At 46.1% G+C, this 20,467-nt stretch overlaps 1 protein-coding gene across 1 annotated transcript in view; it reads right to left on the bottom strand.

The window, feature by feature from the left end:
• The window catches only part of Lrp11 (LDL receptor related protein 11), a 26,375-nt gene extending 6,765 nt beyond the window's left edge, over positions 1-19,610 (bottom strand). The window contains exons 1-6 of the mRNA XM_005370628.3: positions 18,965-19,610; positions 13,751-13,908; positions 9,857-9,998; positions 8,369-8,494; positions 6,608-6,820; positions 2,328-2,420 (exon numbers count right to left, since the gene is read on the bottom strand). Coding sequence (XP_005370685.1) covers positions 2,328-2,420; positions 6,608-6,820; positions 8,369-8,494; positions 9,857-9,998; positions 13,751-13,908; positions 18,965-19,523 — 1,291 coding nt within the window. The 5' untranslated portion in view covers positions 19,524-19,610. The remainder of the gene's footprint in view (positions 1-2,327; positions 2,421-6,607; positions 6,821-8,368; positions 8,495-9,856; positions 9,999-13,750; positions 13,909-18,964) is intronic.
• Between the last annotated feature and the right edge of the window lie 857 nt (positions 19,611-20,467).

The raw sequence follows: 20,467 nt of genomic DNA, 5'->3' as shown, positions 1-20,467 counted from the left end.
CCCCCCCCCCGAGACAGAGTCTTACTCCATAGCCCAGGAAACTCACTATGTACCCCAGGCTGGCTTTGACTTGGTGGCAATCTTCCTGACCCAGCCTTCTGAGTGCTGGTGTTACAGAGCCACCTTGTTCAGATTCTTTTTTATTGTTTTTAGGTGTGTGTGTGTGTGTGTGTGTGTGTGTGTGTGTGTGTGTGTGTACCTGGGCTTGCAGGTGCATGTACACGTGTGGAGGTCAGAGGTTAACACTGAATATCTTTCACTATCCTGCTCCATCTCATCTTTTGAACCCAGAGCTCCTCTACTAGCTAGAACAGCTGCCCGGTGAGCTCCAGGCACCCACCCATTTCCATTTCCCCAGGGCTAAGGCTACATCTGTGTGACTGTGCCCAGTTTCTTATGTGGTTGCCACGGAGCCAAACTTAAGTCTGCATTCTAGTGTGGCAGGAACTCTACTGGCTGTGGTGGTTTGAAAGACAATGCCCGCCCCCCCAAAGGGAGTGGCATTATTAGGAAGTGTGACCTTGTTAGAGTTGGTGTGGTCTTGTTGGAGGAAGTGTAGCACTGAGGAAGGGGGATTTAAGGTCTAAAATATGCTCAAGATACCACCCAGTGCCTCAGGCTACTTCCTGTTGCCTTAGCCTACACATCAAGAAGTAGCCAGCACCTTGTCTGCCTGCACTGCACATGCACCCCACCATGACGACAATGGATGAAACCTCTGAAAGTGTGAGCTGCCACCTCAGTGAAATGTTTTCCTTATAAGAACTGTCACGGTCATGACGTCTCCTCACAGCAATAGAAACCCTGACTAAGACACTGGCCGAGCCATCTTCCCAGCACCTCGTTTTTTAAAACAGGGTTTTGCTATGTAGTCTATGCTGGTCTCTCATCTGTGAGCCTCGCTCCCTAGGCTATAATCCCAAGGGGTTACAGGCATGTCTCACCACACCTTATTTAGTCTTTGCTGTTCAATCCTTAGTTGACAGTTTCTTCAATATTTTCACTTTGGGTTAATCTGAAATTATGTTTTCCCTCAACTTCTAAGACACAGTGACAGAGCTGTCAGTAACCAGCTAGAGTGAGCCTCTCCTTTTCATACCCATGCTTCTACATGTATTAAAATAGCTTAATAGATTCCAGCTCGTATCATTAAGAAAACTAAGGTGATGAATTATGTATTCTGCTTGTATGAATGGGAAGGAAAGTCAAACCATCTTAACAACTAGAATGAGGAGCAGTCATTAGAACCAAGTCTCCAGAGACGTGGGGTCATAACTCCAGAGGGGGGCTGGCTTCTCTCTCCATGCTGACAGGTGACAGGGAGTCTTATCTTAACATTCCCAGAAAAGCCGAATCCAATAGGCCAGTAGACTTCAGGGACACAGGTCAGGGACACTGAAGTTCAGGCGGCTACTGACATCTCCACTATGCTCAGACATCGGCTGGTTAGAAATTAAATGTGGTATCATCCAGCCATGAACAGGAAATGAGCACCATTGCACAGATACTGCAAAGAAAAATCTAGGGGGAAATGAAAGCTTTGTCTGTGTTTAGATCGACAGTTTAGGGATGGTTTTGTTCTCCTGGGTCTTTTTGCAGACTTTCTACAGGACTGTCAGTGCGCTCTTTCCAGTTAAAAAGAATCCAAATGATGAAACTGTCTTTCTCCGTGCCAGTGTTCCACCTGCGCCCTGCACTGCCCACATTCCTGCCATGTTCTGTCCTCTTCACTCTTCCCCCTCACACCTAACTCAACCTTAACAGTCATCACTGACAGCCAAACCACGCAGTCTGCACTAGACACTGTGGCGAGTTCCCCCTCCGCAGCCACCCTGGGAGGTAGGAACAGCTACTGCTGTCACCTGCCATGAAATCATTAGGATCCAGAGATAAGAACCTGGCTGTGGTTGTTGAGTGGCAGAGCCAGATTTGAACTGTAGTGTCTGACCTGTCCTGGAACTCACACTATGGACCAGACTGGCCTTGAACTCAGAGATCCACCTGCCTCTGCCTCCCAAGTGTAGAGACTAAAGGGGTGTGCCACCATGCCTGGCTGAGCCTATTTTCTTAACCTCTGTGTCACAGTGTGACTCTTCCCACAGAGTGACCCCTGGAAGGATGTATGAAAGACAGAGTGAGATCCAAAGACAGTAGGCTCCTGTCAAGGGCACCATGAGGCACTGTGACCTTGACACTGAGAAGAAGGTTCTGGTCCCTGGAGCACAGCCTCAACATGAACGCTCCCAGCTCCACCGACATGCAGCTAGAGCTGGGGTGATTCTGGGGACCTCATTGCTCTGCGGGGTGTATTCAAGGCAAACACTGACCTGCTTCTGGGGCTGGGTGTTCCCGCCTTGCTTGGTCACTCTTGGACTTGAAAATGTAGCTTCCTTCTTGATTCTCTCCTGAGGAATTACTGTCTGTGGAAAGTAAACAGGTATATGTTAAAGGAACATTAAAAACTTCAGGAAGTAGGCATGGGATTACAGCTTTATTTACTTTCTAATTTAGATACACGTGCATGTATGATATGTATGTGGGTGCTGGGGTTCTCTGGTTAACTACCAAGTAATCTCTCCAGTCCCTTATCATTCATTCATTCATTCGGTTTTTCAAGACAAGTTTTCTCTGTGTAACAGCTCTGGCTGTCCTCGAACTCACAGAGATCTGCCTGCCTCTGCCTCCCGAGTGCTGGGATTAAAGGCGTGCACCACCACCACCCGGCTCCCTTATTTATTTTTTAAAAGATGATTTAGAGGAAGGAATGGCAGGACATAGGCCAGTTGGGCATGACTCATGTCGTCTTTAATCCCAGCACCCAGGAGGTAAGGAAAGATGGACCTCATGGCTTGTAGCAGCTGATCGACTTGAGATGAAGAATGACTTAGCACTACTTCAGGTGCTGCTTCAAAACTTCCAGAGTCTCACCTTGTTCATTCTTCTCACACATTTAAACACAGTCAAGCTGTGGGAGAAAAGTTTCCACGTGACACACACTACATAGAATCCAGGGGTTGGCTAATGTTCTACCACTGAGCTATGTCTGGTACTCTTTGCTCATTTTCATACTGAGGTACCAGGAAGCTCTTGCAAGGCTCTCTCCAAATGGTCTAGAAGTAATTTAAACAAGCGTCAGCTGATTATCATGCTTATTTCTTCTGATGAAGGAAAGATAATACCACTGCAGGGCTTGGAGTTGCAGTGCAGTCCCCAGAGCTATGTTAGCATGCTCCAGGTTCTGCTTTAAGTCCCTAGAATTCCTACCTTACCCGCCCCCAATCACTACTTATGAATATTCAAATATTTTCCCATAGGGTAGAGTTCTAAGATCACTATCTCTCCCTGCACCTAAGCAGAGGATGTGTCCAGAAATCTGCTTCCACGGAAGTAAAGAAGTCAAGGAAAGAGGGCCTACTCTTGAATTCTCAGGGGAAAAACTCTTGACTATCCTCATTTGCCGAAGGTTTAGATGAGGGGTGGATGGGTCGAGAGGGTACTGAGATGGCTACTGAAGACTAAGGAGTTTCTTAGAGGAGTTACTTGATGCCAGAGATAGACAGACAGACAGACAGACAGACAGACAGACAGACAGACAGAGGGGGGGGCAATAAGGAGGTTCCAAGGAGACTGCAGTCTCTAATACCAGCACTGACAAGGTGGGGGATTTAAAGAGGATCAGGGACCTTGTGGCAGAAAAGCCTCACGACATTTTAAAATTCATTTGTATTTTATGTGCATTGCTGTTTTGCCTGCATATATGTGGCTGTGAGGGTGTCACAGGACTTATGAACAGGAACTGCCATGTGGTTGCTGAAAATTGAACCTGGGTCCTCTGGAACAGCAGCCAGTGCTCTCAACCACTGAGCCATCTCTCCAGCCCCCCTCTTATGACTCTTTAAGGCTGGGGACTTTACAGCAGGACCCAAAGGAAGCCAGGCTCTCTCATTCTCAGACAGAAGGCACAGAGGTAGGTGGGGACCAGGATGTTCATTCTGCCAATGCCTTAACAGCAATACCGTTGATGAGAACTCACTACCTGGGGGAGGAGTCCTTTCTGGGGTGACCCGGGAGGTCACTGAGCTGGAAGAGGGCATTCTAACATTATGGTCTTGGAGTTTGTGATAAACAAACCTCTTCCCCCTCTCCTCCTGGATATTCTGCCTGTTTGAGATGGATTCCCAGCACCTTCTTGGAAGGACACAAGCTTTTTCAGCTGTTCCACAGACCACACTTCCACAGGCCCAAACTACCCTCCTGGAACTGTGATCATATAGATTTCGATCAGTTGCCCCAGAACACGAAGTGTGAGAACTCTAGACGGAGAAGGAAACCTTTAAGACAAGTCCTTAGGCTTTTGTTGTTGTTGTTGCTTTTTTCATGGCTCTTTCTAGGAGGTTGGCCATTCAAGATGAAGCCGAATATCTCCTTCCCAGACACCACCTATTAGACACTCATTGAAGTGAATGATGGTCAAATGCTTCTTATGTTCTGTGAGAAGCGCATGGCCACAGAAGTAGCTGCTGATGTTTGAGGGGGTGGGGAGACTGGAAGGGTTATGTGGTCTGAATCAGCTGTGAGAATCACAAAAAAAGTTTTTCCATGTCTTGACCCATGACAGAGTACCCTGCTGTTGAGTACGGGGCAGTCTCATCATAGATGAAGGAGGATTGGATAGAGGAAATGCAAGTCTGTTTAAGGATGCATCATGGACACCATCTGAGTGTTCTCAACTTATATTTCTGGTTATTATAAAAAAAAAAGTAGGGGGAACATTTCTGACTGACAGATATTGCTGTGCCTCAATGGTTGGTACCCAAAGGAGCTAGCAGAACCTGAAGAAGGTTTTCAGTCTTTCTAAAGAGGAGGATGTCCACTAATACGTTTCTAGAAAGCCCTTAAACAAGGAAGGTAAGAAGCCCAGGATTAAGACATTCAAGATTGAGAGTCTATTATTCTACATGTCCTGAAACTCAAACACCGATGCTCAAAAGAAGCAATGCACTAAGGAAAGCAAAGAGGAGGCTGCAGAACATGAAGGAAGCCACAGAAAAGCACCAGGAACCGAGTGCCAAGAGATGTAGGCCATCCTTGTTGAGAGCTTCTACTCCTGAATCCAGTCGAAAATAAGTCTTGAAGAGTAACAAGTAAATAATTAGAGTTGAATCTCAAAATAAATACTGATGTACTTAAAGCTGGTAGAGTAGCTTACAATGATGAGACCCTGAATTATATTCATTAAATAAATAAATAAGTAAATAAATGCCCTTAAAACAAAGATCTTTTATATAACTTTACCCCAAAGATAAGCTAAGGCTCAAGGCTTTGGTGTTTTAGTAGAGGAAGAATGCCACACCTGTATGCAGAAAACGTTTGGGTTTTTGTACATGTTTCAGCCCAGTTCCTTGAAGGATTTGGCTGATCTGCTACACTACCCACAAATTCTTAAGTTCCCAATAAAAAGAGCCCGTGTAAACGGTCACAGAACACTCCTTTCTAGTGCTCTGCAGGCCTGGAAAACAGCTTTCCTTCCTCCCGGCTAGACTGGGTGCAAGAAGACACCCTTGTTAATAGGTGACTGGGACCACACAGAGAACAGGCCCCACAGCTGCAAACACGTTCAACGACAATCAGGCCATTGTGGCCACGAGATGCTGAGCAAACACGGCCCACACTGGAGCTCTGTGCTCCCAAACGCCAGGGCCTCAGGCCATTCGGAGCACCCACTCACTGTGTAATCAAACGTTTATACGTGCCCTATACAATCTGAAAAGAAACGAGTTCCAGACTGAGGGTGTATTTCAGTGGTTCAGTGACTGTTTTGCCTGTGTAAAGCACCGAGCTTAATCCTCAGCATGCACAAAGAAATGGGATCTGTATTGATCACATACAGAGACTGTTTTCCTGTTATTAGTCCCTAATAATACAGTATAAGAACTATTTATTTGGTATTTACATTATATAAGGAATTACATGTAATTTGGAGATGGTTTGCAACATATAGGATGTGTGTTGATCACATGTAAATATAAAGCTGTTAATTTTTATTTACATTTATTTTGTATGTATGTGGGGAGGGGCATGCATGTATGCCATGGTTCATGTGTGGAGATCAGAGGATAAACTGCAGGATCCAGTTCTCTCCGTCCATCAGGTGAGTCCTTGGGGCTGGGCCTGAGGTCAGGAGGCCCTGCAGAAGTAGCTGCACTTACTGGGCCGTCTCGCTGCCCTGTATTGCTACTTTTAGAGATGGAACTTGAACATCTTTGAACTTTGGTTCTCACAGACCCTGGAACTGATCCCTCAGGGACATCTAGACATTCCTTCCCATAAACCAAGACTTGGTTCCTTTTCCGTGCTGGAGATGGAACTGATGCCAGACACATGCTCTTGCCCTGACCTCCAGCTCCAGAGCTCCGTAACTGTATTAATACAAATGTCAGGGTTCTTTTCTGGTTTGTTTTGTTTTGGCCAAATCCTTCATTTCACTCTGTATCATTCTATTTTAGAGTACGTTTCCTTGGTGGTTTTCCAACAGAAGATATAACTTTGAGCCACTCGGACAACAGAAAACAGAAGGACTACTCATGGAGAAATTCTGAGTCCTTACCTGGCACGACAGGAATGATTTGACTCTCTGGTGCCCTCTGGGTGGAGTGAATCCTCTTCTCTGTGTGGGACTCAGTAGCTGGTTGGTTGTGGGGAGTGGCTTTCTGGGACTTTTCAAACCGGAGGTCTTCTTTACCTTCACTCAGTCCCGTGGTTCCTGGCTGGGCAGAAGTAGCCGCTGTCTGTGTCGCCACCGTCTTGCGGTCAAGGCCCACTGTGGAAGAATCAGTTACTTGTTGGCTTTCTTTTTTTTTTTTTTTGTATGTTTGTTTAGTTATTTATGTGTGTGTGTGTGTGTGTGTGTGTGTGTGTGTGTGTGTGTGTGTGTCCACAGAGGTCAGAGGAGGGTACTGTATGGATCTCCTGGATCTGGAGCTACAAACGGTTGTGAGCTGCCATGCGGGTGGTGCTGGGAATCGGCCAGAGGACAACCCTGTTCTTCCTTAGGTGCCATCCACCACTGCTTTTGAGACAGGTTCTCTTGCTGACTCAGAACCGGGAACTTACCAAGCAGATTAGGCTGGCTGACCAGCAGGCTCCTGGGATGCTCCTGCCTATGCTGCCTCAGTACTGGAATCACCACCACAGACACCACACTTGCCTTTTGTACACAGACACTGAAGAACTACCACCTCAGCTTTGGGTTTCTTTCCTGAACTCTGACTGAGGCCATTGGATCTGCACTTGGTTTATAATCATGCCTACTTGCGACTAATAGCCCACTCAGCTAAGACATGCCAAGCCCCATAAAACCCATTGCTTACTTTTGAAATGGGCAATGCGTTCTTTCCTCTTTGGGTAGCTTCCCTAACATGGACAAAGACAGACCCAACATTATTGTTTCTCCAGTCGCTCTACTTTGATAGCAGTGCAGGTTGAACCTTGGCCCTTGTGCGCGTGAGGCAAGCGCTAAACCTCAGCTCCTAAGCCTTAGGCTTTGGAATATCTCTCCTCTTCCTTACAGCCCCACTTTATTCAGCTGGACTTACAGCGCTTCCTTCTTCTGGTGCTCTTTTAAGTACATGACTGATTGACAGTTTCACCTCAGCCAGAACCCAGGGTGTCATAAATTGTCCTTAAAAATGATAAAAGTGTGGGGTAGTGGTGGCTCACGCCTTTAATCCCAACACTCAGGAGGCAGAGATGGGTGGATCTCTGTGAGTTTGAGGCCAGCCTGCTTTACCGAGTGAGTTCTAGGATAGGCTCCAAACCTACAGAGAAACCCTATCCCGGGGGAAAAAAAAAGCCAAGCATGATGGAGGCACAAGTCCATAATCCCAGAAGGTTAAGGTTAGAGGATTGTGAGTGTGTGGTTATGACAAGTCTGTATCACAAAAACAAAACAGGCTGTATTACAAAACAAAAACAACAACAACAAAAGGTATGATACTACATGGTGGAGGTCAAAGGTCAACTTGTAAGAGTCAAGCCTCTCTTCCCACCACGTGGGTCCTGGGAATTTAGATTCAAGTTCTGAGGCTTCAGCAAGAACCTTCTTCTCTGAGTCATCTTGCTAGACCTACTTTAGATTTTAAAAAAGTGTATGTTATGCAATATTTTAAAGATAATAAAAATCTTTGGGATGTTGAAAAAAATCATATGCAATACCAAAAATTTGGCACCTGCATCTCAGACTCTAACCTCAGGGAGTTCTCAAGCATTGCTTTCTGCAGAAAGTTATACCTGAAGCAAGCAGTGGAAGAACGCAGGGTTCCCATTTTATCCCAGATCCCTGCCTGACGGAACCGTGTGACCGACTCACAGTTTTGGCAGAAGTCTTCGTCAGACCCATCTGGACACTGCCTCACCCCATCACAAGCCAAGGTGATGTCAATGCAGCAGCCACTGTCACAGAAGAAATGGTAGCGCGAGCAAACACTGGAGCACCCTGTTTGTGAACAAGTCTCAGGTCACAGGGTTGCTGAGAAAGTCAACATCCCCCGTTTTCCAGAGGACCTGGGTTCAATTCCCAGCACTCACACGTCTAATCACAACAGTCTGTAACTCCAGTTCCAGGGGATCCAACACCCTCACACAGTCATGCAAATAAAATAGCAATGCTCATAAAAATTAAAAATAAATACATTTAATTAAAAAAAGAGGTAACTAGTGGCAGGTATGAAAGATACCCAGCTAGAATCATGTCTTAAGGAGTCCTACAATTTGAAAGTAAACTACATGGTTCTTGAGAAAACAAGTGGCAAATTCTGATAGCCCACTAACAGCAAAAGTTACCAAAATCTGACACTCATTTTATTGAAGAGCAGTCAACTAGAAGACTAGAAAGTGAGTCTATCTGGGTGCAAGGCTATTGGAAGATAGCTTGATCCCAAAGGAGAAAGTAAAGAACGGGAATAATGCAGAAACTGCCCAGCAGAGTTCAGGTCTGCCGCCCCAACAGAAACTTAGGACTGCAGAGTGAGCGACAGCCACCAGGGGGAGCAAACAGAATGAGGGGGCTGTAACCAAGCAACCTGACACATGTGACAGGAAAACCCAGGATTGCAGGACTTTCCTTCTGAGTAGCTTTGGAGAGAGATCTGCATTTAATATATGTATATATATGTATATATGTGTATATATGTGTATATATACATATACACATATATACATATATATATATTCTGGAACAGTCATCCCCAAACCTTTTAAGTGTCTTATTAAACTTCTGAAATTCACTCATAAATAATATACGGGTTCTGAGATGTTGTGCGCAAGAGGGGACTGTCAGACGGTCCAGTGAGTGAAAGTGCCTGTCAATCCCAGGAACCCACATGCTGCAGAGAGAACCAGCGCCCTGCAAGCTGTCCTCTGAGCTTCAACATACCTGTATGAGTGCAGGCACACACACCGCATGTACACACACGAACACACAGAGCATCATACACCAAACACACTGAAAATTTCCAGAAGATTGTATCTGTGCACAAAATCCTCTCCTAGAAAAGTCGGGCACTGTCCTTGACAAGGTCAAAGAGGAAAGGCAGAAGGTCAACACACGGGACCCACTAGCTCACCGTCTATGCTCTGAGAATGTTCTCTACACTCCAATCAGTGAGGTCAAATTGTCCTAAATAGAGAGCCCGTGTTTGTTATTAAATTTTTAGCAAAAACTTCAAGCACCAAAAATAAGATGGAAGAGCCTGTGAAACGTGTCACCGGGATGTAAAATCCCACCGACGCCATCCTTCCAGGAACAGCTGGGCTGTGGCTGGCTGGGGCGAGCTCAGTGGAAGGACTTTCTTCTCACCTCCTGTGGAGTAGATCCTGGGGAGCACGCTCACAGACACATTGTCGGAGCTTCTCTGGCCCACTGTGTCAGTCACAGTCAGCAGGAAGATGTATGTGCCTTCCTTCAGGTGGGACAGCTCCAGGATTCCTGGCTGAGGCACCTGTTATACAGACATGTTTGGGGAAGAGCTGTGCACAGGGCCTGGGAGCACACAGAAACATGTACACTGTCCCCTCACTCCCCACCCCCATGCCCCACAACAAACCATCAGCTCCTCCTTTCTCCTTAGAATTGATATGTAAGCCAGGTGGTGGTGGAGCACTTGGGAGGCAGAGGCAGGCGGATCTCTGAGTTTGAGGCCAGCCTGCTCTACAGAGTGAGTTCCAGGACAGCTAAGATTGCTATAAAGAGAAACCCTGTCTCAAAATAACAAGGGCGGGGAGAAATAATATATAAATAACCTGAAACAGAAATAATGATAATAAATGTTAGATGGCACTCAACATTAGAAATCACTTCTGAAGCTGGGCGGTAGTGGCACACACCTTTAGTCCAGCACTCGGGAGGCAGAGACAGGTGAATCTCTCGAGCTTGAGGCCAGCCTGACAGTCTACAGAATGAGAACAACCAGAAACTACACAGAGAAACCCTGTCTGGAAAAAAAAAAAAGAAAGTACTTCTGATTGTACAAACTAACTGTCAGGGCACACACTGGTGTGAGCCAGTTCTACTTTATCTGAAGGTCAGAGAGTTTGAGTTTAATTTTGCTCTCTCAAAGTTGTTAACAGGTGTGGCTACAAACAAGCGATTCTGGCCTAGGGCGTGGCTACTTAGTATTTTGAGTGCTGAGGTAGATGCGCTCCACCTGGACCAAAGGTGGGGAAATTCAAGTCTATTCCTTGTGTCACGCTAATAAGGTCTGTTGACTCCCCCTCCCTTTTTGGAGTGAAGTATGTACATGTGCAGAAGAATACACAAGGAGAATTCAGTATTCACTGAGTGTCCCTCCCGATGCTGTTCTGTGTTTCTCTGTCTCTTATTTCTCTTCTATCTCTGTTCCTTTTGCTTAATAATTCTAATCCTCACGCTCCTACCCTGGAACATACGAGTTTTGTCGAAGCTGGTTTTTGACACTTAATCAAACCGATGAGATGTAAGGAAGACAAGCAGGAAGGAGGTCTTGCACGGGCTCAGTCAGTCACTTACACAAACACGGGAAGGAGATGCCGTGGTGGCAGGCATGTGGAAAGATGGAGGTCTTGCACGGGCTCAGTCAGTCACTTACACAAACACGGGAAGGAGATGCCGTGGTGGCAGGCATGTGGAAAGATGAAGCAGGAAACTTTGCTAACAGAAGACTCAGCAAAAACCTATCATATTACATAATTGCAGATAGTTCATGCAATTAGCTTCATTAATAGGAGTGGAGACTAATGTTCAGATCACTAGAGGGAGCAGAGGGTCAGAAGGAACCACAGCATGTAAGAGGAATTCTGTTAGGGACTGCGGATTTTATAAAGAATACACATCAAAGAAAATCCAGGGGCTGCAGAGATGGCTCTGTGGTTAAAAGCACTGATTATTCTTCCAGAGGACCCAGGTTCCATTCCCAGCACCCACATGGCAGCTCACAACTGTCTGTACCTCCTTGATGTGGGAGTCTCCTCTGTGTGTTGCCTGTATTGGTTAATGAATAAAGAAACTGCCTTGGCCTGAAAGGGCAAAACTTAGGTAGGCAGAGAAGACAGAACTTTCTGGGAGGAAGAAAGCAGAGGAGGGGATGCCATGGATCCACCGCTGGAGATAGATGTGATGAATTTTACCCGGTAAGCCATAGACATGTGATGATACACAGATTAATAAAAATGGGTTAAATTAAGATGTAAGAATTAGCCAATAAGAAACTAGAGCTAATGGGCCAAGCAGTTGTTTAATTAATATAATTTCTATGTGGTTATTTCAGGGCTAAGCTAGCCAGGCAGCTGGGACAAGCAAGCGGGCCCTCCTCCTCCACCTCCTGTTTCAGGGGACCCAACTTTCATGACAAAACACCAATGCACATTAAAAAAAGAAGAAAGAAAATAGAAGAAAATCTAGATCAGGCTAGAAGGTAGATGGTCTGAAATCAGTACAAGAGCTTTTATATGGAATAAAAGGATGCTGTTATGGTTTAAGTAAAATGGCACTGTTCCCTGAGTAGCCCACAGGCCATGAGGGACAAGCAGATCCCAGACAGGGAGCCATGTGGCAAGTGAGGGACCTCGGTGGGGCAGATAGTTCCAGGAGGAGCCACAGCTGCAGTGGGTGAGAGACAGATGGATAGGCACGCCATGCAGAGTGAGTGGGTATTTATTTAGTGGGTTATGGAGGGGAAAGGGAAAGAGAGGTAGGAGAGAAGGGAGAAGAGCAGAGAGGCAGGTGGGGGGAGGAGGGGAGCCACGGCTACCTCTTTGGGAGAGAGACAGGAAGGAAAGGAAGGGACTAGGGCTGCAGGCAGGAAGGAAGATCTGCCTGTCTCAGTGGTGGAGGGGGGAGTGGGAGTGGGCGAAGTTTATCTCTTAAAGGGACAGGATAGACCATTACAGATGTGATTAGCATTTTCCAAAGGGAAGACCTAGTGCCAGTTCATAGAGTGAGGTGCAGATTGTTTGAGTCAATTGACAATACACTAGGCCACTGTTCTCAACCTGTGGGTCAATACCCCTTTGGGTATTAGATATCCTGTATATCACTCATTTGCATTATGATCCATAACAGTAGCCAAATTACAGGTATGAGTAGCAAGAAAATAATTTTATGATTGGGGGGTCATCATAACATGAGGAACTAAGCCAGGCAGTGATGCTGAATACCTTTAATTCCAGCACTTAGAATGCAGAGGCAGGCAGATCTCTGTGAGTCAGCCTGGTCTACAGAGCGAGTTCCAGGAGAGCCAGGACTACACAAAGAAACTCTATCTCACAAATCCAAAAAGAAGGAGGAGGAGGAAAATTCTTTACATGATAATAATTCTATTATTAACTCCCTTTTTATATTAATTTCTTTCATACTTCCTAGCCAAATTTTTAACTGAGGGTAGCCAGGAACTCATGATGTAGTCCCGACTGGCCTTGAACTTGTGATCCCCCTGCCTCAACCTGCCCAGTACTGGGATTACAGGCATGTGCCATCACACTTGGATACTAACCAAATCATATATTAAGAAAGAAAACCTTTTAAAAAATAATCAGAATTACTGAAACACAATATAAGTGTTTGAGCTGAAGGAGCAGGACCCTGGCAGGCTTCAAAGAAAATGTCAAGACTGTTTATTAAGCACAAAGGGGAATTTACAGACTAAACAATTTCTAGGATAATTGATTATATAATTTCTCCATCTTATGCATGCTCTGCTTGCTTACAGGCACTCAGGGACTATGAAGGACTTTACAAAAATCCACTTCACAGAAACACCAGTTTTTGTTAGCAAGAATGAATCACCGGGGCGGGTGGTGGTGGTGCATGCCTTTAATCCCAGCACTCAGAAGGAAGAGGTGGCAGGCAGCTCTCTTTGAGCTCAAGGCCAGTCTGGTCTTCAGAGTAAGTTCCAGGACAGCCAGAGCTGCTACAATGAAGAAGGACGCTTAAAAGAAATCCCACACTCGCTCAGAATTGAGACTAATAGAGGGTTATTTATTTAGGGGTAGACTCACAAGTCACAATCCTCTACTGGAACGGAGAACAGCAACCGAATCCCGCCACTGGGAAAGAGGCCAAATGCGTGCTTTATATCAGTATAAATAGTAGAAGAGGCTACACCCAAGTGGACAGTAACTTAAAGGCTACTGGCAGTAGGAATTCCTACAGCACTGCACAGAGAAACCCTGTTTGGAAAAACAACAACAACAACAACAACAAAATGACATGATTCACCTTCATGTCCACTGATGGGTCACCCTGCTTCAACGTCCACTCATAATGGACGATGGCGTGGTCATCTGTGCTTTCTCGGCCATCCAGAATTACCTCGTCTGTGGGCAGATGCAAAACCACATCCTTCCCGGCCTTGCTAAGTGGAGGCTTGTCCTCACCTGTGGAAGAGAACAGGCCTCAGAGGCATGACTCCCTGATTTCCCAAGCTACAGACAGCAGTTATCCTGTTTACAGAACAGATTAGTCCATCACAAAACCTCACACAGGATAAATATCATCTGAAATCTATCTTCCTGTTAACTTTCATTGTGTCCCCTCTATACACCAAACAATAAAATCGATTCTGACATGGAATTTTAGCTATGATACATGTGGAAGAAGAAGTATGGAATGTCCGCTGTTCACAGTAAGTATAGAAAATAATAACATGTTTTAAAATTTTTAATGATTTATTTTTATCCTATTGCACTGATGTTTTTCCTGAATGTGTGTCTGTGTGAGGGTGTCAGATTCCCTGGAACTGGAGTTACAGACAGTTGTGAACTGTCATGTGGGTGCTGGGAATTGAACCCAGGTCCTCTGGATGATCAGCTAGTGCTCTCAACTGCTGAACTATCTCTCTAGCTCCCAATGATATTTTTAAAAAAAACCTTCAAAAGTTTTACACAGAAGAGTCAGGAAAACACTGAAATATTTTCCTTTTCATGAAGCAAATGAATCCTGCCTCCCCTGAAGGACGGTTATGATAGTCACTGACTGGTTTAGAGTGGGCAATAGATGTGATTTCTGAGGCCAGTCCTCACATCCCAACTTGACCTCTGATGACCTCTGAGATAACAATTTCTCAATTCCTGCCCAGGCCAATTATACTGTAAAATGTATTTTGAAACAAACCAGAGCTTAGCTACACAGAAACAGTCCTGGAAGCAAACAAAGGACGACATTTACCAAGAGCAAAATAAATGTAATTTTGAATTTCCATTATAAAAACTGTAATGGAAGCATTGATTTCTCCTGGAGACTAAACACAGTGGGTAAGGCAGAGGTGAAACAAGACTCAGACCGATTGAGACTGAGTGTTTCAAGGTGGGGTTCAATCTAGAGAATGATAATGTTAGCCGGTCTCATTCACAACACACTGCTGTGAGTGGAACCGTCTGATCTGTGCCAAGCAAGGGATACAGACTGGCTGAGAAATAAAGGAGTAAAGACGAGTTGCTGAAATGGGGCCCGAGTGTCGGGGGGAGGTAAATACGTGATAGGAAGAAAGCTATGTGCGTTTTGTTTGTTTTTCTTTCCCAGGCTGGAGAAGCAATCATTTATTTTTTTTAATTGCATCGCTCCAGGAAAGAGAAAGAGAGAGAGAAAGCAAACATATCCACAATTACAGTACGATCCTCATATTTAGCATGTTTTTCCCATATGATACTGATGGTCACATGCAATCGCATTTACATAATTAGAACTGCTGCCGTTTACTGGTGAGGTCTTTGAACCACAAAGCATGCTGAGTGCTCTACAGGCATCGCCTCACTTGGTACCCGCTGTCAGTCTGAAGCAGGCCTTACGAGTGGCAGACAAGGGTTCAGAGAAGCTGAGTCAGGTGACTGAAATCACAGGCTGCGTCCACTACACTTTTTGTTACCTTAATAGTTTATAGAGTTGAATGCATTGATATATTGCTCTATTCAACCCATTAATATTTATTCAGATATCCCAGCAATGTCAATGAATTTATATAAACTCCACAACTTCCATTTTGACTCTTTTTGGGTTTCTGGGGATCAAACTCAGAGCCAGTGTAGGCTGTGCATGTGTCCTAAATCTATTTTTATCTCTTAACCCCTAAAATTGGACATTTATTTTTCGTCAACCTTATCACTAGGAAAATGCCACAATAAACATGTTTTTGCTCATACTGTTTCTCTAGCACAGATCATTCTCCTGAAAAAATATTCTAGAACAGTTGTTCTCAACCTGTGGGTGGCAACTCCTTTGACAAACCTCTATCTCTAAAAATATTTACATTACCATTCATAACAGGAACAAAATTACAGTTTTGAAGTAGCAACAAAAATAATTTTATGGTTGGAGTCACCGCAACATAAAGAACTGTATTAAAGGGTCACAGCATTAGGAAGGTTGAGAATCACTGTTCTAGAAGAATGGATATTTTAAATCTCGGTACATTATTTCCTAATTGGTTTCCAAAAAAACTGGTACCAACACACATTGTCAGTGACCATGAGTTTCCCACATGCGTGCCAAGTTAAATATATTTTTTATTTTTTACAATTTAGTAAGTGTAAATTGGTATTTACATTTGCCCCCCTCCCCAGTTTTGGTGGTGCCAGCAATGAACGTAGGCCCTCTAATACGCTAAGTGCTCCGCCGCGAAGCTCTATGATATGCCCAGTCTCTGACTGTATCTCACGATGGACATTCCCCATGTTTACCGACTATATTTCCTCTCCAGGGAACTGTTTACTCGCACCCTTTGCTCATGTACTTTCCTCATACCCCCCTCAGATCATATTTCCTAGACTCTTGTTTGTAATTCCTTACTTATTGACATGAAGTTTTTGTGAATTTGTACAAAACCCATCTTTTATTTATGATCTAAAGAAATTTTCTTAATTAATCTTCTTTCCAGATAGGCAATAGTAAATTTAGCTTTTAGTTTTCCTATGTATGGCATAGACTGTGACTTAATTTTATACTACAAATGTATATAGGACCAGTACCCTATATATATACATATGAGGACACTTGCTGTCAAGTGTGATGACTTGAATTCGACCTCCAAGACCCACACAGTGTAAGGAGAGAACCAGCTTCCTGCAGATTCGCCTCTGTCTTTCACACATATGCTATGGCAGGCATGACCATAAACACACCAAGTAAAAAAACGATGAAACATAAATATACATCTGGGATTTGTGTGTGGTCACAGTGGTAAGTCTCAATGCCATTTCCCCAACATTGCCAACAAATAATCTTATAATTTGTGAATTATAATTCTCCAACACTGTCAACAAATAATCTTTGTAATACTTATGAATTATAAGTGATTACTCCTAATGCAAACGAGAGAAAGAGAGAAGGAGAAAATGTGAGGGAGAGCCTTGGAGATGACTCAGCCGTCTGCGGAGGGATCAGCCCCTGAACGGAAAGGTCAGTGCTTGCCTTGTGCTTGGAGACAGGCAGCAAGGGAGGCCTGCTTGGGGCACGGCAGAATTCCACCTTAGGGCTTTGGTTTCTCTAGAACAGAAAGGGTTGCTTTCCAAGCTCTACCCAGAGATACTGGGTTTCAGGCTAGACTGTCCAAACATCACAGAGGTTCTGGTCCCTGAATGCTGGGAGATTGTATTCTCAGCTTATTCAAGATCTTAAAGGACTTCAGCCTCCAGCCCTCTTTTCTCAATGTCTTCCCAGTCACACCAGCCAGCCAACTAAGTATACCACAGACACTTGTACCACCTCAGTAACTCACAAGAAGCATCCACACTTGGTCGTTATGATGATCTAAGCCAACACACAAGCAGGGCACAAAGCAAGATTATTTTAGGATGGGCGAAGTCTGGACTCAAACCCTAGGACTCAGGACTTCAAGCATTCGTCTAGGTTCTAGCAGGTAGGTTCTGTCTCATCAAGGTATATCCACTCTTTCCTATATTCTCCCATCATCCCTGACAGCTACCTCATTATCCCAGCTGTGGGTGACAGACCCTCAGGGGCTGTGAGAGAAAGCACCAAGCTACTCAGTGGCTCAACAAACTTAGTGCTGAGAGGCCCTCAGGCAGTTGCTTTCAATACACCAGGATTTGACCTTTGAGCTGTTGTGAGGACAGAGTGAGTTCCTGTGTGTAAAGAGCTCAAAATAGCTTTTGACATCAAACTCATCGAGCGTGACCAATATATACTGGCTGATATATAGCTGATGGCAATGCTACAAATCTATTCTATCCTATGCCATACAGCCCTCCCCCCTGTGTCTTCCTGAGCCTTTAAGGCTCCCCAAATAGACCAGCCACAACTCTACAAGGAGCTTTGCTAAATCACTTTGACTCTCTAACCTCTAGCCCCGCATGCTCACAAGAGTCACAAGAAAGGGGGCAAGAAATAATAATAATCCGGGAAGGAAGACTGAAATAGTTTTAGAAACATAAAGAACTCAAAAGGATTCTGTAAAATTCACTCCGCCCTCCACGCAGAGCCCACAAATGCAGCCTGTAAGCTTAGGTGTCACCTTCAGCATCCCCATATTCCTGAAGACTTGAAGAAGTCTGGGCTTGTCAGTGCCCAGAGAGGAGGCCATGCCTCAAGAGAACTGAAGGACAAGCAGGGGTGGGGGATGGGGGGTGATGACGACGACAACACACACAGCCGGCTGTTTCTGGCCTTTCTGTTGACTTTTCTTTGCCCAGCTTTAAGGAAAGCTCCTTTGTGGCAATGCCAATGTATTCCAGATGAGCACAAAGAACCTGGGAAGGGATTTTGTTTCTCTGCTACTTTTTCCCCTTCTTTGTCTTGGCTCCCCTGGAGCAGCTGTATTTAAAACCACAGAATCGACAAGCTGTTGAGGTCTTTTAAAGACACACTTTACCCAGTATCCACTGTGTACCCAGTGCTGACCCCAGTACAGAGTTCCAAAACCCCTCAACACACAGCTGGCTCTCCTTAAACTCAGGTCAAAAACAAAAAGGTCACGGAAGAGAACATTTGTTGGGGAGGGGTGGGAGAGAAGAGTGGAGGCAGAGTGACAAGTTTTCCTTCATATTTTTGTCTGAAGGAAGTACGTACAGGCAGAGAGCCAATCCAGGAAGCAGGGGGAAGGTGCTAGGGACAATTTTGTATCTATATAATCAAATCCTGTCCTTGCTATTTCTTGCAAAAAAAAAAAAACACGTTTTATAAAACCTATAAGACGAAATAAAACTAAAATAATCCTTATTGGGGAAAGGAAGCTCTGGATATCTTAAATAGAATTTCCTCCAGACCTCTCAGATGAACCCTCGACCCTCCTCTTCAGGTTCCCTGAAGCAGCCTACCACACCTGCTTCTGCCCATCTACTGGACTTTCTCACCCCGATCCCTAAGTCTGAGAAATATAGGCCACTTTTTCAGTTATCCGCAGCTACAACCCTCTGGAAGCAGAAGATTTTGCATGCTTGGTATGCGATGCCAGGATGGCGGGACACTCGCGGCACTTACCCGGCCCGGGCGAGACCCCGGCGGTGTCCCCGGCGCGGCTGAGAGTGTAAGTACGGTATCCCCGTAGCGGCGCGAACTTGCAAACGCTGCGGCCCCGCGCCGTGCAGTTGAACAGGTAGCAGCGGGGCGCGGGCACGGGCGCGGGTGAGCTGGGCCCCCGGGGCAGCTGCACCACCGCCACGGTGCAGCGAGGCTCGGAACAGCAGGCCGCCACGCACTGCCGCCAGCCCCGCACGGTCCCCGGTGCGCGCAGGAAGCTGGCTCCTGCCGCGATGGAGTCCTGGGTGCGGATGATGGTATCGGGTACCGCCCGGTAGACCGCCGTACCACCCGCACCCGGGCAATCCTCCCTTGGGCCGGCGAGCAGCTCCGGTTCTAGCTCCTCGCGCGGCCGTGCCAGCTGCAGCTGCCGGCGAAAGTCTTGCAGCAGCCGATCGACTCCCGACGGAGGAGCGGCGGGTTCCCCGGACCGGCCGCTCGGCAGCCAGAGGCAGAGCAGCAGCAGCCCGCGCAGAGCATGGTGCCGGGAGCCCGGGCCCGGTCCTCCCCGGGCGGCCATGGCACGAGCGCGGCCTCAGAGCACGGCAGCCCCGGGGCCTGGATCCTGCACGGAGGCGGCAGGCGTGCCGGCTTCGAGAGGCATCGCGCGCCGAGCCGGGCGGGGTCGGGCACGGCCCTGGCCCTTCTACCAGGCTGCCGCCTTCGGGTGCTTCTAGCTTGACTCCGGCCGCAGAAGCTCACCGGGGCAACCGGCGGTCGCTGAGTGGATCAGCACCGGCGTGCGGACAGCGGCTGCGGCGGGGCGGAGCTTGGCGTGCAGGGGCGGTCCCCGGGGCGGGACTTCCGCGGATCGTCAGGTCCCCTGGCGTGCGGAGGAGGAGACTCTCCCTGGACTGCTTGGCAGCTCCTCTTAGTGAGCTCACTTTCTAATTTGCCTTACAGTTTCCTTTAGAGAGTCTAAACATCAGAAACTTAGCAACGGAAAGCTGACCGTGTAAGTGAGGAGACAAAGGTCAGGGGGTAGGAAAAAGATTCCCTTTTCTGTAAGGGGGAGGGCTAAGCAGATTGAGGCCTGCACATCAGTTTACTGATGTCTAAGATCACGGTACCGTCGTATCCGTTTCTAAAATCGTAGATGGTCCTCACAGGGTGGAAGGCACTTCCTAGAGTTTCCTAATCCCACTCAGAAGACCCCACCTTTATATTCTAAGTCACCATCTTTAATAGTAGAGCGCCCGTGTATGTATACAAGATCCCGAATTAAATCCCTAGCGCGCGCGCACACACACGACCGCATCCCCATATACTATCAAACTGAGGATTAGGTTTCAACATATGAATTTTAGTCTGTACTTTAAGTATGTAGTGACCCATTTTCATACTTCAGAGACATTAAGTCAGTGCCCATGCAGTGCTTAGAAGGGCACCTGCCACATGTAGAAGCTGCCCAAAATTATCATTAACTTTGGGCTCATCTTTTTGTGGGTTTTTTTTTTTTTTTTT

Source organism: Microtus ochrogaster, unplaced genomic scaffold (assembly GCF_000317375.1).
Source record: "Microtus ochrogaster isolate Prairie Vole_2 unplaced genomic scaffold, MicOch1.0 UNK82, whole genome shotgun sequence".
NCBI classification, from domain to species: Eukaryota; Metazoa; Chordata; class Mammalia; order Rodentia; family Cricetidae; genus Microtus; species Microtus ochrogaster.
This window is presented reverse-complemented; position numbering and strand designations above follow the sequence as displayed.